This window comes from Bufo bufo, chromosome 3 (genome assembly GCF_905171765.1).
Source record: "Bufo bufo chromosome 3, aBufBuf1.1, whole genome shotgun sequence".
NCBI classification, from domain to species: domain Eukaryota; kingdom Metazoa; phylum Chordata; class Amphibia; order Anura; family Bufonidae; genus Bufo; species Bufo bufo.
The window spans coordinates 263,864,899-263,887,655 of NC_053391.1; the positions used below are offsets into that span (position 1 = coordinate 263,864,899).

The 22,757-nt window shown below is 40.8% G+C and overlaps 1 protein-coding gene across 2 annotated transcripts in view; it reads right to left on the bottom strand.

The window, feature by feature from the left end:
- The window catches only part of GGNBP2 (gametogenetin binding protein 2), a 350,746-nt gene that overhangs the window by 109,211 nt on the left and 218,778 nt on the right, over positions 1–22,757 (bottom strand). Inside the window, exon 6 of one of the 2 annotated variants that reach the window (XM_040424123.1) lies at positions 11,514–11,717. In XM_040424123.1, the coding sequence (XP_040280057.1) occupies positions 11,514–11,717 (204 nt within the window). Of the gene's footprint in view, positions 1–11,507; positions 11,718–22,757 lie in introns of both variants that reach the window. The other variant, XM_040424122.1, reaches the window with a different exon arrangement.

Genomic DNA, 22,757 nt, shown 5'->3' on the forward strand with positions numbered 1-22,757 from the left:
TTCCCCGTCTGCTTAGTTGTGGCCACAACTGCGCAGACGGGGAAGAGCAAGGAGGGGGGCTCCCTCCCTCTGTGAACCCATCCTGTCTAGGGGCTGCAAAAAGCACAGCAGCCCCCGATGGGAGAGGGAGGGAGCTCCCGACTGTTAACCTTTGCTATTCCATACAGCGGTCCATACGGACCACGGTATGGAAAGGGTTAACGGCTGACATCGCATCACAGATGTCAGCCGTTTATACCAGAGTGTCAGGGATCGCAACCCCCCCCCCCCCCCCCCTGCCACCATAAAATCATTCAGGGGTGCGGGGGGGGTGAAAAAAAACTATATTTTAGGCATATAAAGTTTCTGATCCCCGCAGTCAGGGAACATCGGGGATCAGAAACTGCTGAAAGCGCAGGTCTGAATTGACCTGCGGTTTGTTGCGATCGCCGACATGCGGGTGTCACGGGACCCCCCCGCGCATTTAGCCGAGGTGCCTGCTCAATGATTTGAGCAGGCACCTTGTTCCAATCACCGCCGGGCCGGGCGGCAGTGATCGGACCACCACATGACGTACCGGTACGTCATGTGTCCCTTAAGGACTCGGGAAAACATGCCATAACCGGTACGTCATGTGTCCTTAAGGGGTTAAAATTCACTTCAAGTTTGCAAAACAAGTTGTTCTTCCCAAAAGCACCATTTAATATTGCATATAAGGTATTTGGAAGCTGGAATAAATGCAATTCCACCCTAACAATACAAGAATTTTTCTTTCCAGCACCATATTCCCACACCCATAACTTTTTTTCTGTCTATGGAGCTGTGCTAGGGCTCGTATTTTGCCATCTGTAGCCTTCATTGATACCTTTATTAAGTATTATGACTTTCTGATCACTTTTTATTCATTATTTGAGGGGCATTTTTAGGCACTACAATATTAATGATGTTTATTGTGTTCATTGTTCATGCAAGACGTGGAAATAGGAGTCATTCCAATATTTATTTACTTTGTTTTAAAAAAATATATATTTAAAGCTTCTTTTTAATTATTTGTATCTTTACTTTTTAGCCCTCTTGGGGAACTAGATCACTTTTACCACTGCAGTCTATGGGAAAATTAGAAAAAAAGCGTGGAATATGCAGCGCAAAAAATTCCATCTTAGGACATACAAAAAAAGTAAACAACATCTTGCTTGCGCATTTCTGGTGAGAACACCCTTAGGATACTTTCACACTAGCGTTTTTGTTTTCCAGTATTGAGTTCAGTCACAGGAGCTCAATACCGGAAAAAAAGTATCAGTTTTATCTAACGCATTCTGAATGGAGAGCATTCGTTCAGTACCGGTTAAATTTTTTTGACTGAGAAAATACTGCAGCATGCTGCAGTTTTCTCCTCCTGCCAAAAATACTGAACACTTGACAGAATACATTGAAGTGTATTTAGTGCCGGATCCGGCATTAAGTATTCCATCAAAACTGATCCGGCTTCACGGTCCCTGCGCGTACGCAACCTTTAAAAAAAAAAATTACAAATTATTAATACCGGATCAGTTTTTCAGACAACATCGGAGAGACGAATCCGGTATTCAATGCATTTGTCAGACTGAACCGCATCCAGATCAGTCTGACAAATGCCATCAGTTTGCTTCCCGGATTGTAGGATCCGGCAGGCAGTTCCGGCGACACAACTGCGTGCCGTAATCATCTGCCGCAAGTGGGAAAGTTCCCCTAGTCAAGCATAGTTGATAAAAGAAATCGTATGTTTAATTACAATTCATATAAGGCATGCTGGGAACGAAGATCATAAAAGACCTGGCTAGAATGCCAAGAAGGTGCTGCTGTGTACATATAGATTATTCAAAATTATAACAGGAAGCTAGCTTTACAAAAATAAAAAAGGAAAATATATTCCTAGCGTATATATATTTAATACCCACCACCAATCTCCTCCACACCTAGTCTGATTAACCTTCTCAATAGCTTTCACTGGCAGTATGAGGATAGCTCAGGTGGGCAGTCAAATATGCCATCCCGCACAGCAAATGGTACCTTGGAACCAAACTAGAGTTCGGGAAATGTTTTTTTACAGTACAAATTAATTTATGAAGTTATTGCGCAAAATCTCGCGAGACTTCCGAAGCAATAACCTTGGCTCTTCGGAGCAAATACATTCTAAGACTGTACGGAGATCCTGCTCCGTACAGTATTAGAACAAAGTTTTATGCAACTAGACTTCGGGATATTTCATCCGAAGTCGATCCGCTCATCCCTAAAGATTGTTGTTTTGGATATTTCATGCTGTTGATATGTTGGGCAATACTAGTTTCAAACTGTGGGTAGTACATACAATGTAGGGATCGACCGATATTGATTTTTTTAGAGCCGATACCGATAATCTGTGAACTTTCATTTTTGAAAAACAAAAAATTCCTACACAAAATCTGCTGAAAATGAACATGTTTATTGTTAACTTGTAGCAATCTTACACTGCTGCGGCTCCATAAGAAGCTGCCACTGCCCACCACTAAGGAGGAGGAGACCTTGTAGCCACTGCCCACCATGATTAATACTGGGGGCGCGCACTGCGCCTACCAATGCAGATAAGCGCCCATTATTCAAATACAGGAGGCCGGAGCTGGCTGTAGGAATCATATATCCGCACCCGCTGAGCAGTAGCCGCGATCTGCAGGAGTTAACCCCTCAGTGCGGCAGGGGTAACGGCAGCAGATGGCAGCTTACCGCTCAGAGGTCTGGTGCTTGCTATATGATTCTGCAGACAGCTCCTGCCTCCTGTTGAATTTGTATGAATTAACATCATTGGGGGCAGCAGTGCCACATGCCCCTCCCCTCCTCTCATTGGTGGCAGCGGCACAGTGGGAGGAAGACACTGCTTCCTTCTCCCTTGTGCTGCTGAGAGAAACACTGATCGCGCTGACAAGAGCACAATCCAATGTTCCCAATTCGTTATTGGCAAAATAATGCAGATACTGTTAACTTTGAAATCCTGAATATTGGCAGATATCGGATAAAAACCGATAATCGGTCGATCCCTAATGCAATGTACTGCAATCTGCATTCGATAACATATACATATGTGTACTATTATAATTAAATGACTGAAATGAGAGCATGTTTAAAGTTGTTAATGGACACAATCTGTTTACCTGGTTTTACATATTCGACATCTGTTGAAACCACATAAAAAAAATAATAATAAATTTACAAAAAGGTAACCATTGTATAGATTAGTTTAATAGTGGATGACAAATACATAGAGGGAGCTAGCAAGTTCCCTAAAGTAACACCACTTTGTGCAACAAATCTGCAGCCATGATTTAAGATACGTAATTTTTTTTTTAATGTCAGGTCGGCTTCGAGTATCGGAGATATTTTTGATTAACACAACAATCTGTTCATACTCCAAAGAAGCTGGTGGAAAAAGTTTTTTGGATTAATTTGACACAAAATTGTCTATTCCTGGATAAGCAATATATTTGGCATGGTTTTAGCATCCAGGTAGAGATAGATGCATTCTTTGAGATTGCATGTCATTTATGTTACACTCCTGTTCAAAGTCAGCATCGTGTGAGCACGCACGACACCCTCGGATATATTCTCCTACTGGTATCTACGTATTGTTGTTTAAAGTGGCAGCTGTTAACACGCTATGATAGTTTTGCATGCAGTAGATTTGTGATACAGTTTAGTAACCATTTATTGCGGTTACTGTCACTAAAGTTACATCCAAAAATTTAATTTCCCTAGAATAAGTGGCAAAAGTAAACTATTAACAAAAAGGGTATTATTCAGATACAGTAAAAAGGCTGGAACAGGTAGGACCATGTCAATGAGGAGTAAATCAGCAATATAATGTCCATACCAGCCTACATTAAACAAGAAAGGATTGAATTCAGAATAAATATCTTTTCCTCAAACTATTTTTCGTTCATTATTGAACAAAAAATAATTCCTGGATTACATAAAATGTGTAACCTCAAGTATACACTACTCACAAAAAGTTAGGATATTTGGCTTTCAGGTGAACTTTATGAAAACATAAAAAGATTTCGCTACAGTGATGTTTATCATGGAAGGAGGACATTTAAGTAGAAGCAGCAATGGTGATTTTCTCATCTCAAACAATTTGTTGAATCAAAAGCCAATTTGTCGAATCAAAAAATTTCAATGTCTCAATAACTTGTCATGTGCCTTGAGCATCAATTATGGCTCAACAGAGATGCTCATGCTGTTCACAAGTAGTCATATTGTGTGCTGAGACATTGCATCCCACCCTTCTTGAAGGGCCGGCCGTCAGGTCATTGAGGTTCTGGGGTACAGGAGTTACAAGCCTCTACACGGCAACTAAGCTGATCCCAATTTTCAGATAATGAAGCGACCTTGATGAGCTGGCACATTGTTTATGAAAATTAAATTAGGCCTGTGTTGCTCATGCAGAGGCACAATGACTGGATTAATGATGTTATTCAAGTAGTATGGGCTTGTCACTGGTAGTGTAGGGAAGTTCTGTATTGACTAGACACATCTGCCCAAATTGTACCACCACAACCAAAGGCTCGTCTGTGACAACAGTGGCTGATGCATAGAGCTCTCCTGAGTCTCCAACATAGTTGGCAGCCATCATTTCTGTTCAGAGCGAATAGACCTTCATCGGTGAACCACTAGTCCCTCATGCAGCGTAGATGCTCCCTAGGCCATCCAAGACAATGACGCCTGTGCCTTGTGGTGTGGTCTTGTACCCTTTTAAGTCCTTCTAGCACGCAGAACCATGCCAATGTAAATGGTTTCGAATGGTGCCTCTCACCTCCCTTAAACATGCCTGGAGTTGTGTGGCATTCATCATCTGGTTCCGCAGGGCATTGTTCTCAATGAAGCAGTCATCAGTGAGGAATGTGGCCAAATGACGTCCACTTCTATGCCTTTTTGGTCTCTATACAGTCTCTCTGTAATCAGGCATCTCAAACTGCGGCCCTCCAGCTGTTGTAAAACTACAACTCCCACAATGCCCTGCTGTAGGCTGATACCCGTAGGCTGATACCTGTAGCTGTCCGGGCATGCTGGGAGTTGTAGTTTTGCAACAGCTGGAGGGCCGGAGTTTGAGATGCCTGCTGTATATGTTGCAACCTGCTGATGACACTCTAAGCCAGTGGCCACTTTGGTTTGAAAACATACTACTTGAAGCCTTGCAATGGCGAGGCACTGTTGATCAATTTTTACGTGTCCGGCTAGATCTCATGATGTCAAAATGTGAACAGCACGATGAGGAGGACTGTTTAATACCAATTCTAAATGAACCAGAAAATTCCCTGGGCGATTCATGGATCAAACACCTGTTACAAATTTTGCCATTAAGCTCCTTGGTAGAGAACAGCAAGTTGTGCAAAAAGTACTGAAACACTGAACCAACTGTGGCACTTGGGGAGCACTGTGGCGGTCTCTGTTTATGGGGGCTCATGCAAATGACCATAATCAGACCAGAATCACAGTCCATGTGTCTGCCACAATTTCCAGTTCGACCATGGCTTCTCTGACCCACACCGACTGTATGTTAGTAACTTATGACACAACCAGTCTTTATCGGACCGTGGGGCAATTGTCGTGCACATCACCTTCCTCATGACATCATCCCCCCCCCCCCCCCCAATTAGATAAATTCTGACTGTATGATACAACCCGTCTTTACCTGACTGCAGGGGCCATTGGTCGTACTCCATCATGAACATACACACACCCGCGCAGCACCCCGATGAGAAGATATTGGCAGTAGCATTAATGAATGTGATGCAGTCACTTCTAGTCAGGAGTGTGCGATCGGCCTGGGAGATGCAAGTGACACATGGACCGTGTTCCCCGGGCTGATCATGGTTGTGTCACACATATCACACATGATATGCCATGATGAACACTTCAGCTGGCAGGATCGAAAAAGATAGGATTAGGCTTCATCCACACAACCATATCCGTGTTACACTTCTGCTAAATACTGGATACGGTCAGGTGCGACCCACATTGTTTTGCTAAGCCATTGACTTCTATGGGTTCGAGGTCTGCATTTTGAGCTCCAGAATAGGACATGTTCTATGTTTTGCAGAACTGACCATACAGATGTGAATAACACATGGACATCGTGTGCTTTCCACATCTGAATGTCAGTCGAAAAACGATAGAGCATGTCCTGTTCTGGTAATCAAAATGCATACCTAAACCCATTCAAGTCAATGGCTCTGCAAGAAAAATGCAGGTCACACACGGACAGTATACTTATTTAACAGATGCGCAACTTGCAGACCGGTACAAAAACGGATACAGTCGTGTGCATGAGCATCTATACACACACCAGCAGGCAGTACAGTACAAAATAGGATTTAGGATTAGATACACAGCTCTGCAGGAAGGATTATACAAGATGAGATTAGATCACGGCATGAGAATCTTTGATACAGGAACAGAAGACAGGTTTCACGGATGATAGATTTATACATAGAGGCACAGCAGACTGTATCTGACATAAGCTTAGATCACACCAGACAGTAGCATACAAGATGGAATCAAATACACACCACACAGTATAGTACATGATAGGATTAGATACACGTGATTGGATATGCTTACTGATTCCAGCTGTTTATTGCACTCTGAAGATGATGAGGGAAGAACCTTGGACTGTCAGTGATGTTCATGCAGATACTAGCAGAATTCATGTATGGCAGTAGTAACATGACTACATGAAGTGGAGTAGCTCCTGCAAACTGACTTTGGGGGGCGGGGCCAGCCTGTGTCATCACTCTGCAGTGTAGCCATGCTTTATCAATAGAAGTACTGATTCATCACCAAACAGGGAACTAAGAAAGTAAACAGATCTGCAAGATAGTCTGATGCCCAGACAGGGGGAAAGAAAGCACAGACAGGGAAAAACAGGTATTGGGGGCATATGTATGCGAGGTGAGGGGCATTAGGAGCACATGAACAAAATTTGATTTTGGGACAAGGACAACCTCTAACTTTAGACATTTGTCCTGATCGTAAAAAACCCTCACGTCAGGTGAGTGAACCATATGAGATTGCTCCATAGCTTCAACCAAGCAAACCAACTTTTCTTTGTAGTATGAACAGATTGTTGTGTTAATCGAAAATATCTCCCGATACTCAAAGATAACCCTAACAAAAGTATATTATGGCTGCAGATTTGTTGCCAAACGTGCTAGCTCTCTCTCTATGTACACGTCATGCACTATTAAACCTACACACTGGTTGTCTGGTAAGGTTTTTTTTTTAAATGCGATGTTGCGTATGTACAGTAATATGTCAAACCAGGTAAACAGACTGTGTCCCACTAACAATTTTAACATACTTTCACTTAATTTCATTAACTATAATGGTACACATATTGTATATGTTATCAAATTGCAATGACTGCAGATAGCAGTACACTGGATGTACTACCCACGGTTTGAAAACTATGATTGCCCAACATAACCGTAGGGTTGTCACGATACCAGAATTTTGATTCGATTTCGATACCATAAAAAAGTATTGCGATACCACGCGGAAAAAAAAATACGCCAAAAAAAGCCGTGTGCATGCCATATTTTATAGAAACGTCCAGCCCATAATAGAACAGTCCTATCCTATTTTTTGGGGGGGACAAGGTGACTAAAAATGCAAATCAAGCATAGAGCACACAGCTGCAGGGAGATTACCATGGCAGCCAAGGCTTCAGTAGCATCCTGGCTGCCTTGGTAAGCAATCGGAGCCCCGCAATTACACTGCTGGGGCTCCGATCAGAAGCTACCACTGCACCACCAATGAGGAGGGGACCCTGTGGCACCAATGAATATAGCAATGCAGGGTGGGTGCGGCCTGTGGCAAACTGCGCCACCAATGATACAAAAAATGGTTATGATTTATAATACTGGGGGTTATGATTTTAATACTGTGTAATTAACACATTAATTCAAGTATAGGAGGCAGCGGGTGTCGGCAGCGGTATCACATACCCGGCCTCAATAACGGGGCATGCGATCCGCCGAAACCGCAGCAATTAACCCCTCAGGTGTGGCACCTCAGGGTTAATTGCCACGGTTTGATGGATCACACGCACCGTTTTTGAGGCCGGGGCCGGGTCTGCAATAACGTTGTCCGTGCCGATACTTGAATTAATTTGTTTTTAGGCTACTTTCACACTAGCGTCGGAGCGGATCCGTCTGATGTTTCATCAGACGGATCCGCTCCGATAATGCAGGCGTTCGCAATCCGTTCAGAACGGATGCGGTCTGCATTAAAACTTAGAAAATTTTCTAAGTGTGAAAGTTGTCTGAGCGGATCCGTTCAGATTTTACATTGAAAGTCAATGGGGAACGGATCCGCTTGAAGATTGAGCCATTTTGTGTCATCTTCAAGCGGATCCGTCCCCATTGACTTACATTGTAAGTGTGGACAGATCCGCTCGCCTCCGCACGGCCAGGCGGACACCCGAACGCTGCAAGCAGCGTTCAGGTGTCCGCTCACTGAGCGGAGCGGAGGCTGAACGCTGGCAGGCGGATGCATTCTCAGTGGATCCGCCTCCACTGAGAATGCATTGGGGCCAGACGGATGCGTTCGGGGCCGCTCGTGAGCCCCTTCAAACGGTGCGCACGAGCGGACACCCGAACGCTAGTGTGAAAGTAGCCTTACATTCATTGGTGGCGCAGTGGCCACAGTCCCTCCCCTCTTCCTCCCTGCTAACTCCCCATTGGTGGCAGCGGCATCACAGTGGGGGGGGGACTCCCTCTTTCTCCACTGTGCTAGTGAAGAGACCATTGGACGTGCTGAGAGCGGCGCGTGTCATGTTCTCTAACAGATACTAGGCTGCACAGCAGCACAGCCTAATATTGTTAAAGGGAACCTGTCACCTCCAACAAGGGGCAGGGAAGGGTGTGTGGTTACCATGACTTGAAGCAAGGAGGCCACTGCCTCCGTGACTTCAAGCCTGACTAGAGAATCGTGCGGCAGGGGATTAAAGATAGTTTTATCAGCTTTTGCTTCATCTGCCTGCAGGAAGAAAATGATTGTTACTAAACATGCTGCTGGCTACTCTAAGGTACTGCTGCCGGCTTGGGATGTTTGTTGGAGGTGACAGGTTCCCTTTAAATAGTAATACCTGGTATCGTATCGTTCCGGGTCTAAAAGTATTGATTTGGGTATCGATATCCGATGCAACCCTAATCAACAGCATAAAAAAAATATAATCTAAACATAAAATCGCATTTTCAGCATGTCCACCAAAAGAGGTCCACACTGCAAGTGAAGGCTATTGAGAAGGTAATCAGCCTAGGTGGGCAGTAAATTGGAGGAGGGTTCTACTCAGACACAAACTTCTGGATTTTAACTATGGGGACCCGTCATCCGCATGGCATGAAATAAAAACCTATTTAGCCTACTTCTATTAAATATATTCTCTAGGAATTTATTTATATTTTTTTGTAGAGCCAGATTCCCAATTGTTATAACTTTTAATAATCTATATGTATACAGCAGCACCTTCTTTGCATTCCATGCAAGGTCTTATATCGATCTTCTTTACCAAAGTGGCCTACAGTATATGATGTGTACATAAACATGGTATTTTTTTTTTAGCAACTATGCTATGATTAAAGGGGTACTCCGGTAAAGTAACAATTTTTAAAAAACTGCATTAGGGCTGCAAGCTGTGACCCAACCAGAACCCATACCTATACAAATAACCAGAGTTTCAATTAAACTTGATCTTCTCTCACAAAACTACAATCCCCACAATCCTTAGCTGTCCTACTGTGTTGATGTTTACTGATTGGCTGCCTGATATCACAGTGCAATCAAGCGCTCTACTCAGTAATTACCAGCACACACTAACACTCCATTTGCTTCACAAGATATTTAGCTAGAGAATTGATAGCAACACACTGAGCATGCTCGGCCTAAGGCCTCTTTCACACTTGCGTTGTCCGGATCCGGCGTGTACTCCACTTGCCGGAATTACACGCCGGATCCGGAAAAACGCAAGTGTACTGAAAGCATTTGAAGACGGAACCGTCTTCCAAATGCGTTCAGTGTTACTATGGCACCCAGGACGCTATTAAAGTCCTGGGTTGCATAGTAGGAGCGGGGAGCGGGGGGAGCAGTATACTTACAGTCAGTGCGGCTCCCGGGGCGCTCCAGAGTGACGTCAGAGCGCCCCATGCGCATGGATGACGTGATCCATGTGATCACATGATCCATGCGCTTGGGGCGGCCCTGACGTCACTCTGAAGCGCCCCGGGAGCCGCACAGACGGTAAGTAACTGCTCCCCACTACACTTTACCATGGCTGCCAGGACTTTAGCGTCCCGGCAGCCATGGTAACCACTCTGAAAAAGCTAAATGTCGGCTCCGGCAATGCGCCGAAACAACGTTTAGCTTAAGGCCGGATCCGGATCAATGCCTTTCAATGGGCATTAATTCCGGATCCGGCCTTGCGGCAAGTGTTCCGGATTTTTGGCCGGAGCAAAAAGCGCAGCATGCTGCGGTATTTTCTCCGGCCAAAAAACGTTCCGTTCCGGAACTGAAGACATCCTGATGCATCCTGAACGGATTTCTCTCCATTCAGAATGCATTAGGATAATCCTGATCAGGATTCTTCCGGCATAGAGCCCCGACGACGGAACTCTATGCCGGAAGACAAGAACGCAAGTGTGAAAGAGCCCTTACAAAGGCTCAGAACTACAGGTTGATGCCATGGTAATTTATGAGTAAACAGTGTGCAGCAGAGGAAGAAAACTACTGTTATAACTACTGAATGGTAATTATGTAAAATGTACATTATATTGGGTAATTATCAATGATGAATTCGTCTAAAACAAAAGTTATATTTATGGTACTGGAATACCCCTTTAAGGATGTTCTCAGCAGAAACACATAAGCAAGATGTTTTTAGCTTTTTTGTATGTCCTGAGATGAAATAAAGACTTTGTATTTGACAAGTGCTGAACATTCCACTCTTTTCTTCTATGATCCCTGGGAGCCAGCGCTGTGTTCGTGCACCACACCAATAATGGAGGTGAGCCGATCTTACCTTCTTTTTTTATTTTGTTCTAAGGGAAAATTGATGCATTTCTGTTCAACACTGCCTGAGGCAGGGCTAAATAGGAACTTAACTATATGACAGGCCTGGGAGCCTTCACAATACACACCATGCAACAGGAACATTTGAGGTGTTAAATGTCTATGATAGGAGTGGGCACAATCTTTAAAGATACAAATTCTGCCGTACATGTATGGCAGATGTCAGGAAGTGGGTAATAATTTAAGTTGTTTATATCGTAAAACCTGGTGACCGATCCTCTGTGAGGAATAGTATAATTCACTACAATTTAATTACCAACAATTCACCCCTCCCGCATATTTATTAATTTTATGGAAAAACATAACATGGCAAAACTTCTTTACAAATGTAAATAGAAATTATAGAAATGGGAAACAAAATGCTAGAAGGCCAACTCTAGCAAGTTACATACTCATACCCTCCGGCGAATTCTGGCTCTGCTCTACCCAGAAGATGAGCAATGATATCTGTCTCGCAAGAAACATGAATATGTCGCTCATGTGGACAACAGCGAAGACCTTCATACAGTGCTGCACAATAGCCTTTTTCTTTACTACAGTCCAGATCACCAATCAAAATGTTATATGCTCTAAGTACTTTGTTTTTGCAGTCTGTACAAAACCTGTTGATAAAAAAAAACAAAGGGAGACTATGAACAACATACCACATATATACATTGAGACAGTATTCAACACGCATTAATCAGAATATAGATATATAGCAGTTAACTCAACCACCAAACATTGGGGTGCGTCATCAAAAACCAAGCACCAAATTGCATACCTGTAAAAAATAAAAATAAATGGGGAGTTTATCATTTTTTGTGGTTTTGGTGTCATCTTTGCTTTGTGAAGTTAAGCCAAATATATGAAATGACGCAAAGTAAAAAAATATAATTTGGGGGAAGCGCAATGTGTTTGCGCTTTACAGACAATGGGAGCATATCGCTAGGATGTGCCCCCATTGTCTTATAGGCGCTGGGACCCGTACCTACATCGAGAACTGAGCAATGAAAGTGAAGGAGGGCACACTGCGCATGAGCAGCCACCCTACATAAATTTTATATGGGGCCAGCGAAAATAGAGCTGGTTTAGCCATTTTCGTCAAGCCCATAGAAGTGAATAGGAGCGGTGGCCGGTCATGCATGGTGCACTCCCACTTCTATGGGGTGCCGCTGTTCTGCCAAATTTCTATACCTTGCGAAAAGTCCATACCGGAAGTGACGTGCCCGCACCGGAAATGACGAGATCGCCAAGGAATCAGCTGGAGGAGGGGGTGCGCGGCGCTGCGCAAGCGCACATCCACGACTTAGGTGTATAGAGATTTTGCAGCGCAAAATTATTAATCAGATCTCCCTACCCCTGAGTGCGCATGCGCCCACAAATCATCAGTTGCAGTTCATCCTTACCGCAGAGCTGAGTGCTGGATACCGAGCTCACCACATAGTAGAGCTGAACTGCAACTGATGATTTGTGGGCGCCTGCGCACTCCGGGGTAGGGAGATCTGATGAAACATTTTGCGCTGCAAAATCTCTATACCCCTAAGTGCGCACGCGCGGTGTACAAAATACTTCTATCGCGGCGCTGCAATAATTCTTTGCTAAGCCGGTGGATGTGCGCTTGCGCAGCGCCATGCACACCCTCCTCCAACTGATTCACTGGCGACCTAGTCACTTCCGGTGCGGCAGCGTCACTTCCGGTAAAGACTTTTCGCAAGGTATAGAGATTTGCCAGAACACCGGCTTGGTGGTGGCTGGACCGGAGTCCTCCAGACACCACCTTGCGGGGCTCCATTCTCGATATAGGACGATATATATAAGACAATGGGGGCATATAAAAAGAATACTTCAAGAGCTTTACTCTTTATTCTCAATACCTCTGCTTGCCTGTCAGTGAATGAAAATGTTTGCTCCCAGAGGGAGGAAAGATTGCTAAATTCTAGTGCTGCTCACTGTGTAAATGTGGCTGGGCATGCAGTCAGTGGAGGTTTCCATTCACTGCCAGCAAGCAGAGGTGTGGGAAATGTAGGAGACCTCTTCTGGCAGCTGAACTAGCCTGTGATTAACCCCTTATAGACTGCTTTAGTGAAAGTATCCATCTTTTTTAACTTCACATGTCTTTGGAGCAGAAAGGAGCAGCTAACCGCTCTCTGCCCATCACCTCACATGTCAGTAAGGAGCCTTGCACTAACATAGTTGTCCTTTTCTAGATCTATAATATATAATTTTAAATACAGGTGTTTTCCATACTCCATATTTTTTATATTACTTCTATTTATCATTCGGAAAAGATTTTATATCTGACTACATTGATATTACTATTGATTATATATATATATATATATATATATATATATATATATATATATATATATATATATATATTTTTTTTTTTTTCAATGGATTTTTTATGTATTTGTGATTTTTACATGCCAATTTTATATCCATAATATATTTATTCCTTTATTCCTCTACACCCATGCGTCGACCACCCGTGTTTTACGTGTCCTTTAATTTTTTATTATTAATTTTTAATTAATAATTTTTTATTAAGAATTTCTTATGATCCACAGATATTTATTTTCTACATCTTGTCATTATGATTATTCTTTGCAAATTTATGAAATTATTTATCCTTCTATTATTATATTTTATATTATATCCCTCTTCCAAAATCATTAAATAACCCATATCAGGGGGGCCCTATATATATATTTCTATATGAATATAGAGAGAATTTGATATGTTGTGCATTTTCATAAGTGTACAATGTATCTGATGATACCATATTCAATATGGATGATCATTGCCTTTAACAACATGTGATCAGCATGAACCTGAAAAAAACCAAGATGGGTTCATAGCAAGTTCAATGTGTTAAAAGTGAATATATAGAGAAGACTATACTTTTATTATTGTTTAGAGACATGGATTTATCTACAGTGGTTTCTCTAAACTTGTCTGTCTGAGGAACAATGGGTGTTTCATGGCTAAACCATGATCTGATAAGAGACGTCCATAAAACACATCTGGTGTGTGCATTTATTTAGCGTTTGAACTTATTAATGATTCATATATACTATGTGATATTGATGTATTATAACCAAATATTATTAATGTATCTTTATATGTCTGTATCTCACTGAGAGGGTATATTCCAGGGGATATAAAATGTGTTTAAGTGGAAATTTCTTAAATTGAGACAGTTAAGATACACAAACCAGAAGAACTCCTATCTGCCCCATAAATTCAGGGATTAGGAAAACTTCTGATACCGCCAGTCAGTCTGAGCAAAGTGTCAGAAAGAGCCCCTCCTAATTGATTTAAGGTGTGAAAGGGCAAAGTTTAAGTAGTAATAAAAAATCTGTATATATGTTAATTCTTAAAATATTTAAAATTGTTATGTGATACAACAGTGCCATCAAGTGGTAGATGGGCAGAAGTTTCCTAGGAATGTCAATTAGTGACATCATCCCCATGTTTAACATACGTCACACCCACCTTATCTAATTGGTAATCCCTATTCCAAGAGGGGATGGGCATAGATAAGGATGGGGGATATCTGATCCAGTTTTTGGGAGAGAAAACACTTCTTCAAACACTTCACAAACTTCACAAAAGGAAAAACTTCACAAGGACTTCTTCACAACGGAACTCTTTACAAAGATTCATTCATCAGCATCACTTCACACGTCAGGAACATACCATAGGACGGGACATATCTGAACCTTGGAAAGCTGGGTCCATACTAAAAGTTCTTTATCCCAAAGCCAGGGGTAATGTATAATCTATGTCATTTGCAGTAATTATAAATCGCTCCAATTGGCACATAGTTGAGACCCCATTATTAGTGGGTCAGTAGTGTTAAAACAATAATTTTATGGGAAATTTTAATGAACGTGCACATCATTAGAATTCTTGTAATATTGCTATCAGAGTGGAATCTCTGATCGGATTTTATTATCCGTAGTTAGGCCAACGGGCGTATTTATAAGATGTCTCTTACTGCCATATTCTTTGATTGAGCATAAGGGATTTTCCACAGATTCATTTCTATTGTTTTGTTGTTATTGTTACATTATAAAATTTCAATAATCGGTAATAATTTGATAATAATTTGAATAACATTGTATTGTACTTGGTGTACTAAATTAAGTGAGCATCATCTTGTGGTCAATTTTGATATTATCCTTATATTCATTTGTATGCCATTTTTACTGCATGTATTTATTTGTAATAAATTATATTTTATATAATTAATTGCACCCTGTTTCATTATCTGCACAAATTAACTTTAGATCTCATCAATAAAAGAACTGGCGTTTATATGTCCGCCAATTAAATTTTTAATTTTTAATTTTTCATATTTCATAAAAATAAGAAATCATAATTTTTATGATTTCATATCTTATATGAAATAAATACCCGACATATTTTGGAGGCCCCAGCGAGAAATGATTGATGAGATGACATATTAATGATAAAGTGTCATGTATATTGTTGCTGGCATTAGAATGCTACAGCCAGATCACGTTTACAACCTTTAGAAGGGCGTGGTCTATACATATTCAATATTACTGTCCTGGTACTTAAGGGGTTAAGCCCATACCAGAACCGCAGATGAGTTGTTGCAGTAAAGTGTTATTACACGAATGCAACCAGTGCATGACATGTATATCAACTCAGGAGTTGTTTGTCTATGCTAAACACAATTGATGTTTTTGCATCGCCAGAAATTAATAGTAATTGTCCCCAAGATAGGGAACAGATGTAGGTCTCATTAGCCTAGGCGGTACAGGGTCCGGTTCTAGCCCTTTGTTTGACTCAGGTACCTTCCTATTAATTCCTGGCCAATTAACTCCCATAGTTGGAGATTTACCCCCATATACAGGGAGGTTGAGTTTAGTAGCTCAGGGCGTTACAGGATAATAGAGGAACTTTATACATAAAGTCTGACCCAATATTATTGATAAATAGAATCCTATAAGAGAACAGTTTTAAACAGGTTAATTGCTATGTATGCTAATGTAACCATGCTTTCTTATAGGATCCTAATGTACAATTTACTATTGTTACAGATATGATAATCCCCTAAGGGGGGAATAGTTTTTATATATCTCTGATTAATCGTTTCAGATTTTTTTTTTTATCTGTTTATGAATATATATTTTTTAAGCAGAGTACTAAAACCTGTGAATTTGTTTTGTAGTGAAAAGCGCAAAACTGTATTTAAATAGCTCTGTTAATAACCACTAATTGCCTTAAAAGTCTCCTAAGGGAGGGGTGAGGAGTACATTCCTTAAGTCTAGATACATGTCAGTGAAAAGGTCAGAGGTCGCAGAGCTGCGCTGCGAGCTGATTTCTTAAGTCAGCCTAATGGAAAGGAAGAGTAAGATTCTCCCAACTCCATTGAATGTAAATTCTTTATCTCATGAAGTAAATAAAGAGTAAAGGAAAGTTGTTTAATACTTCGCTGAAATAGGAATGTCCAGTAAACGAAGCAAACTGCTTCATTAAATTAATAATTATAATAAGTCAATAAATGATTAATGATATTGATTACTAATCAATTTTTTCCACAGGATCATTAACATAATGTTTGTGTAGAGTTTTATTTCAGTGCTAAAAACGCCCAAGAGCTGAACTAAGATTGAAAAATCAAAAATTTGAAGATGGAGACACATCGTAAATTTCATATGATTGGTGGTGGTATCGTATGACTGAAAAGAGACTGAACAGTTATACTAACCATATTGTTTGTTCATCAATTGTGACTAACTTGTCGTCACTGTATTCCATGTAGTTATATGGACGCATATATATTACTCTGTTTCGAGATAGTCTCAAAGTATTGATTGGGTTATTATCCTAAATAGGCATAACACCTAAGGCTGCATTAGCCTAGCAGAGGAAGAATAGTTATATCTATTCATGGTACCCTGTAGTTTGTTTTTCTTTGGGAAAAAACATAAAAAGTCCTCAACTTGCTGCTGGCTAAAGTATGGCATAAGTCAAAGGCCTAAAATAGGCAGGTATATGTTTGATAAAGTTTTTTTGCTGCGTTGTTACTCATACTGTCTGTTGTTTTCTTAAGTTTAGATGGTGGCCCAAGATGGGATCACGTGTAGATGGAAGGACAGATGGCGGAATCCTAAAAGTCTTTGTATCCGGAACCAAGAGAACCTGAGGTCAAGGCTATCCGTGACGCAAGAGACGTCCAGTCGGAGCCAACCCAGATGTATCCAAGATGTATCCAGGAGGGACAAGTGGGCAGAGCCCCAGGAGATTCGACAGCCGCTGCAAAAGTACATCACACCAGTGCAACATGACAAAGTATTCGAGATCGCAGACATGAAGATATGATGCAATGCACCGCTCGCTAATTCAAGTTTCCAAGTTGCTGACAAGCCAGGAAGCTATACTTCCAGTTTTCATTTTAGCAGCAACGTTATTAAGTTAGAGGACCAAGAAAGATCTTAACTAGAGACACGTTTCCAGAAAGTCCAGAAAATGACCGAAACGTCTCTCTCTCTACAGTGGTCATAAAAGAAAAGAACAAAACAATTGTATAATATGCGTTCTATAAACCGGCACGTTTATCACTAATACAAGGAACGTAAACATACTTGTAGTTAAACTAATCATAAAGTTTGTGCGTTAGACTTGTGTCATAAAAGTACACACAAAATTGTGATACATTTATTCCAAGGTAAAACTTGCGTTCCCCCAATCCATAATGATTTGGAGCATTTAGCCCTTTATTGCATTTCAGCCTATTCAACCTTCTAATAACGAAATTGAATATGCTGAAAAGGGGGGATTTGTTGTGCCTTTTCATAGGTAAATGCATTGATATCCAATTCATTATTGTCAAAATGGATGTTCATTGCCTTTAAGAGCCATGCTCGACTATAGTTACAATTTTGTATGTCTTGAGTAGGCCAAATTAAGGTCACACAAAGGTTTCTACTCAGTGTTATTTTTCTCATGAATGTACCAGTCTGAGAAGAGGCCTCTCCTTGTCTACTTTTAAATTTATGACGGGAGGTAAAGATAAGCTCTGTGCAGATGGTGATAATTACCTATACAATTAGGCATTTATAAATGAAGCAAAATACATAATATGTGTGTATTCATTTATTGAGCCTTAGTTAGTCCTTAGCATAAGACAATCAGTAGGACATATATATATTACTTTATATTATATTGTTATATGTTACGAAGACAACATGTATCCAGTATATTGTATATATTTCTCATTAGAAGAGTGTCTGTGAAGATGTGTATTTTGTAACATTTAATCACATCTTTGGTATGACAGAGGAGGTACTGATATCTCTGTGAGAAAACAAGCCATTTACGAGCCATAAATTAAGTGTGAGAAACATTCAAAAGAGACGCCTAGAGTCTGTCTCTAATTGCTACAAGTGTCAGAATTAATCCCTATAGCTTTGAATTAAAGCTTCTAAGGTCAAAATGTATATTCAGACCTACATAAGTTAACCCTTTATACTATGATGCAGATAGCTTATACAGCAGTGCCACCTAGGTATCAGTAGGTGACATTACAACAGTAGCAAAAGTGCATTCTGGGTAAGGTTATGATGTCACTTTTTTATCAATGGTCACGCCCATCCGACAATGATTGGAAAGTTCCAAACCAGGAAGGTGTGTCTAACTGATAAGTTTGGGATCATAAGCCATACACAGGAGGTAGAGGAAAAAGAAGGAGAAAGGAAAAGAGAAGGAGAAGAAAGAGAGGAGAAGAGAAGTTGAGGTCTATCAAGATGAAAGCCCATAATGAAGATGCGCTATGATGACCACCCAGCTTTCCTAGGAGCAGAAGTGAGATTCCTACTAGGACTTGGTAAGAGACACAGAAAATGATATTTCATTTTATTAAGACTAATTTGATAGTGTGGATGAAATTATACCATTCTAGATAGGCGAATAAATAAATAGTTAAATAATTGATCATCTCCATATTGAGATGTAGTCTTAGGATATTGTGAGGCTTCATTCTACCTGCAGAAGAATCTAGACTCATAATCTAGCAAAGCATTAAATAATTGCTCAATATATATATATATTTATTGATAGAACATTCTTCGCCAAGCTAAGTGATGGATTCCCACAGGAGGGACTTATTTCAAATCCTTCCCATTTAAGATATGGACTAGCAAAATCCTAGATCCCTGTTATTTGTCTTAATAGTCTTACCAAAGTCATGTATGTGAAAATAGTCCAGGATGGGGCGGCAGGATATGGTTATCTCTTCTAAGTTATATCCTTGAATGGATTTGCCCATCTTGAGGTCATGTGATGTGTAGTTGGTTAGAGGGGGGGCAGAATGTATTTAGCATTCTATAATGATGTCTAGGATTAGACATTCCCATCCTGATATCATGAGGTTTTCTCTGAACAGAAGTAATGTATATAACTTATGTTCATATTTTGATATCCTAACCTAATAATAGTTTGGTTATAATGTGACAAGTTATTTCCACTCACATGTATTGTTAAGCTTGTAATGCTTTATATTAACGCTATATATATTCATTTGCATGTATCATTGTGTTTATTTACTTATATATGTTTATAATCTTTTAACCAATAAATCTGCATATTTTTATAATATCTGTGTATTATTGTATAATGCAGAACTACATTTTATCATTAACATCATCTCACGTCAAAAAGAACTTATTTATCTGAGGAAATAGTCGGACTAGATGTGATTGTATCAATTAGGTTGTCTACAATTCACCAGGTCATGTTTTTAAGAATTTATGACAATTTTATAAATTTAATTTTTTTTATGATTAATTATTTTTATGACCATAATTAATAATTCTTTATTGAATTATTACCCACCGACAGATAGGAGGTTAATATCTACTAACTTTTCCTCCTCCCAGATCGCATTAGTAGGCGGCTGGCAGTAAGGGAGGGACATCGCTACTAGCAGGTTTCCCTCCCCTTTCTTCACCCCCCCTGCCGATGCGTTCCATTAGTTGGAGCGCATCGAGACAGGAAGTGACGTCCCCTGAGCCGGCGTGCGTTCCCGAACGGAGGCTGTGTTTGAACACAATTTCCCGCCTTTTTTTCGATTCTCGAGCGCGGGAACAAGACGCATTGGTGAGAGGAATCTATTTAATATGTGAGTTTCCTTGATTTTATGTATTAGTGAATACCTTGCTCCTGAGGAAGGGGTTTTGCATAACCCCGAAACGCGTAGAGCTTTGTTTATTAAAATATTTGAAGATACCTATTTTAAAGAATGGAGATACTGATTTCCAATTTGGAGACCAGGAGAAGCTGACTCGGCCAGGGGGGTACTGTCTCAGGTACCTTACATTATACCTGTTTGGCAGCCCCCCAGTGAAGTGAGTAACAACTGCCTTTATAAAAGTACTTGTTTGTTCAAGTGAATTCCAGCGACCTTGGCCAGGGGGGTTCACTGTCCTAGGTATTTGCGACCACTGACCTATGTGACAGCCCCCCCAGTTAAGTGAGTAGTCCAGTTCACTTCAAGCTATAAACACTGACCTTTACGTATTTGTGCTTCTCTTCTGGTGAACTTGCTTGGGGGGGGTCATTGTCGCATTTATACCTGTTTGACAGCCCCCCACTGAAGTAAGTCATCATTTACGGCTATTTACTTGCCCTTTAGGGATATCGTTATATCTCATTGCGCTTCTGTATGTAGTTTTATGTTTGTGGGGATTTGGCGCTGTCTATGTGTATCTAGAAATTCTGAAGGTCATTAACACTATAGACCAAATCTTACACATAAATATATCTTCCGCTTTTCTAGATCATGCAGGAGCTCAGTACTGACTTCCCAGTACTGAGGGGTCACATAGCATTATATTGATTTATGATGCTATGTAACCCTTACAGTTCTGGAATGTATTGGATAACACTGACCGCATTAGGTCAGTGTTATCCAGTACACTCCAGATCTCGAAGGGTTACATAGCATTATAAATCAATATAACGCTATGCAACCCAGTCAGTGCTATGCAGACTAGGACAGGGGATTCCACGGACACACTGTGGTATGAGACCAGCACTGCGAGTGATAAAAAAAAGTTTGGGTAAAAAAAAATGGTTTGGGTAAAAGTTATAGCGTTTACAAACTATGGTACAAAAATGTGAATTTCCGCTTTTTGAAGCAGCTCTGACTTTCTGAGCACCTGTCATGTTTCCTGAGGTTCTCAATGGCCAGACAGTACAAACACCCACAAATGACCCCATTTCGGAAAGTAGACACCCTAAGGCAGGGGTGTCCAAACTTTTTTCGAGGAGTGCCAGATTTGATAAGTGAACATGTGCGAGGGCCGACCATTTTGCCCAATATTCTTTGAACCATTAAAATGACATGCAAATTAACTATTTTATGCAAAATTTTATTGCAAACGGCATACCTTTCATTTTGTGACTTGGATGACAAATCTAAACAGGTGTTAAATCACTCTGCCTTCAATATAAAAAACAGGAGGCAGAAATATGTCGGAAACAGTACATTACAAGGTTGTCTGTTAACTTTTAAATTCCAAAAATGTGAACTGGAACATAACACTAAGTATACTCATATGTTCAAATATATTTAATAACTGATTGACCAACTGACCATTGAAGGGGAACCTGTTATCAACTTTATTCCGCCCATACTATACTAAAGGTAGAATAAAGTAGAGGACAGGTGAGTAGATTTTCAGCGGTCTGTCATTTATAAGTTAAAAGTAAGTGGTTGCCGAGAACCAACATCACAATCATTGCAGACTGGGCCTGGAAAAGAGTCCCGGCCACCTGAGAAGAGTCCTGGTTATTCATAGATTCCTGCTCTCCTGCCCACCTGCTGATGACTGACCGTCTCCTACCTAGTTCCCTTTCTGTCTAGGAGAGAACTGCCAATCATCAGCAGGAGATTAGGAATAACCAGGACTCTTCTCAGGTAGATTTGACTCTTTTCAAGCCTGGGCTGCAATGATTATGATGCTGGTTCTCAGCAACTACTTACTTTTAGCTCATGAGTGACACACCGCTGACATCAGCATTTCTGTCACTAATTCATGCTGCCCTCAGTGAGATTAGCATAAAGTTGATGACAGGTTCCCTTTAACTGAGATTTTACAATGTATTCATTTCAACTGAAAAAAATCTTGCTGCACTAATGTGAAGGGTGAAACTGAGATCTGGACTGCAGCAGATAGGCTAGATCTGGTTCAAAGACTGTGGTTTTGATGCGCAAAATATCACGCAAGTGAGAGTCACTTAGTCTTGTCCGCATGCGATTCTTGTTAAGGTTCATAACAGAGAATGTCTTCTCACACAAATATGTTGAGCCAAACAAGCTCAGCATTTTCTTTGCCAATGTTCGAATCTCTTTAAAACGGCTCTTATCCATTTGGCTGTAAAATTTCACAAGAGAGAGCTGTTGGTGCCGACTGCGTAACTCACTGTCACAATGCAGGTCAATGAGCTCGAGCTGCAGCTGATCTGGAGCATTGTCGGGGTCAACAGAGAATGGAGAGGAGAAAAGGGTGATCTCCTTTTCAATAGCTGCAAAATCTTGAAAGCGCCGTCTAAACTCCCCAGCAAGAGATGCGATGTCTGCTGCATACCTGCTAGTTTGCGCACTGATATATCCTGTGGAA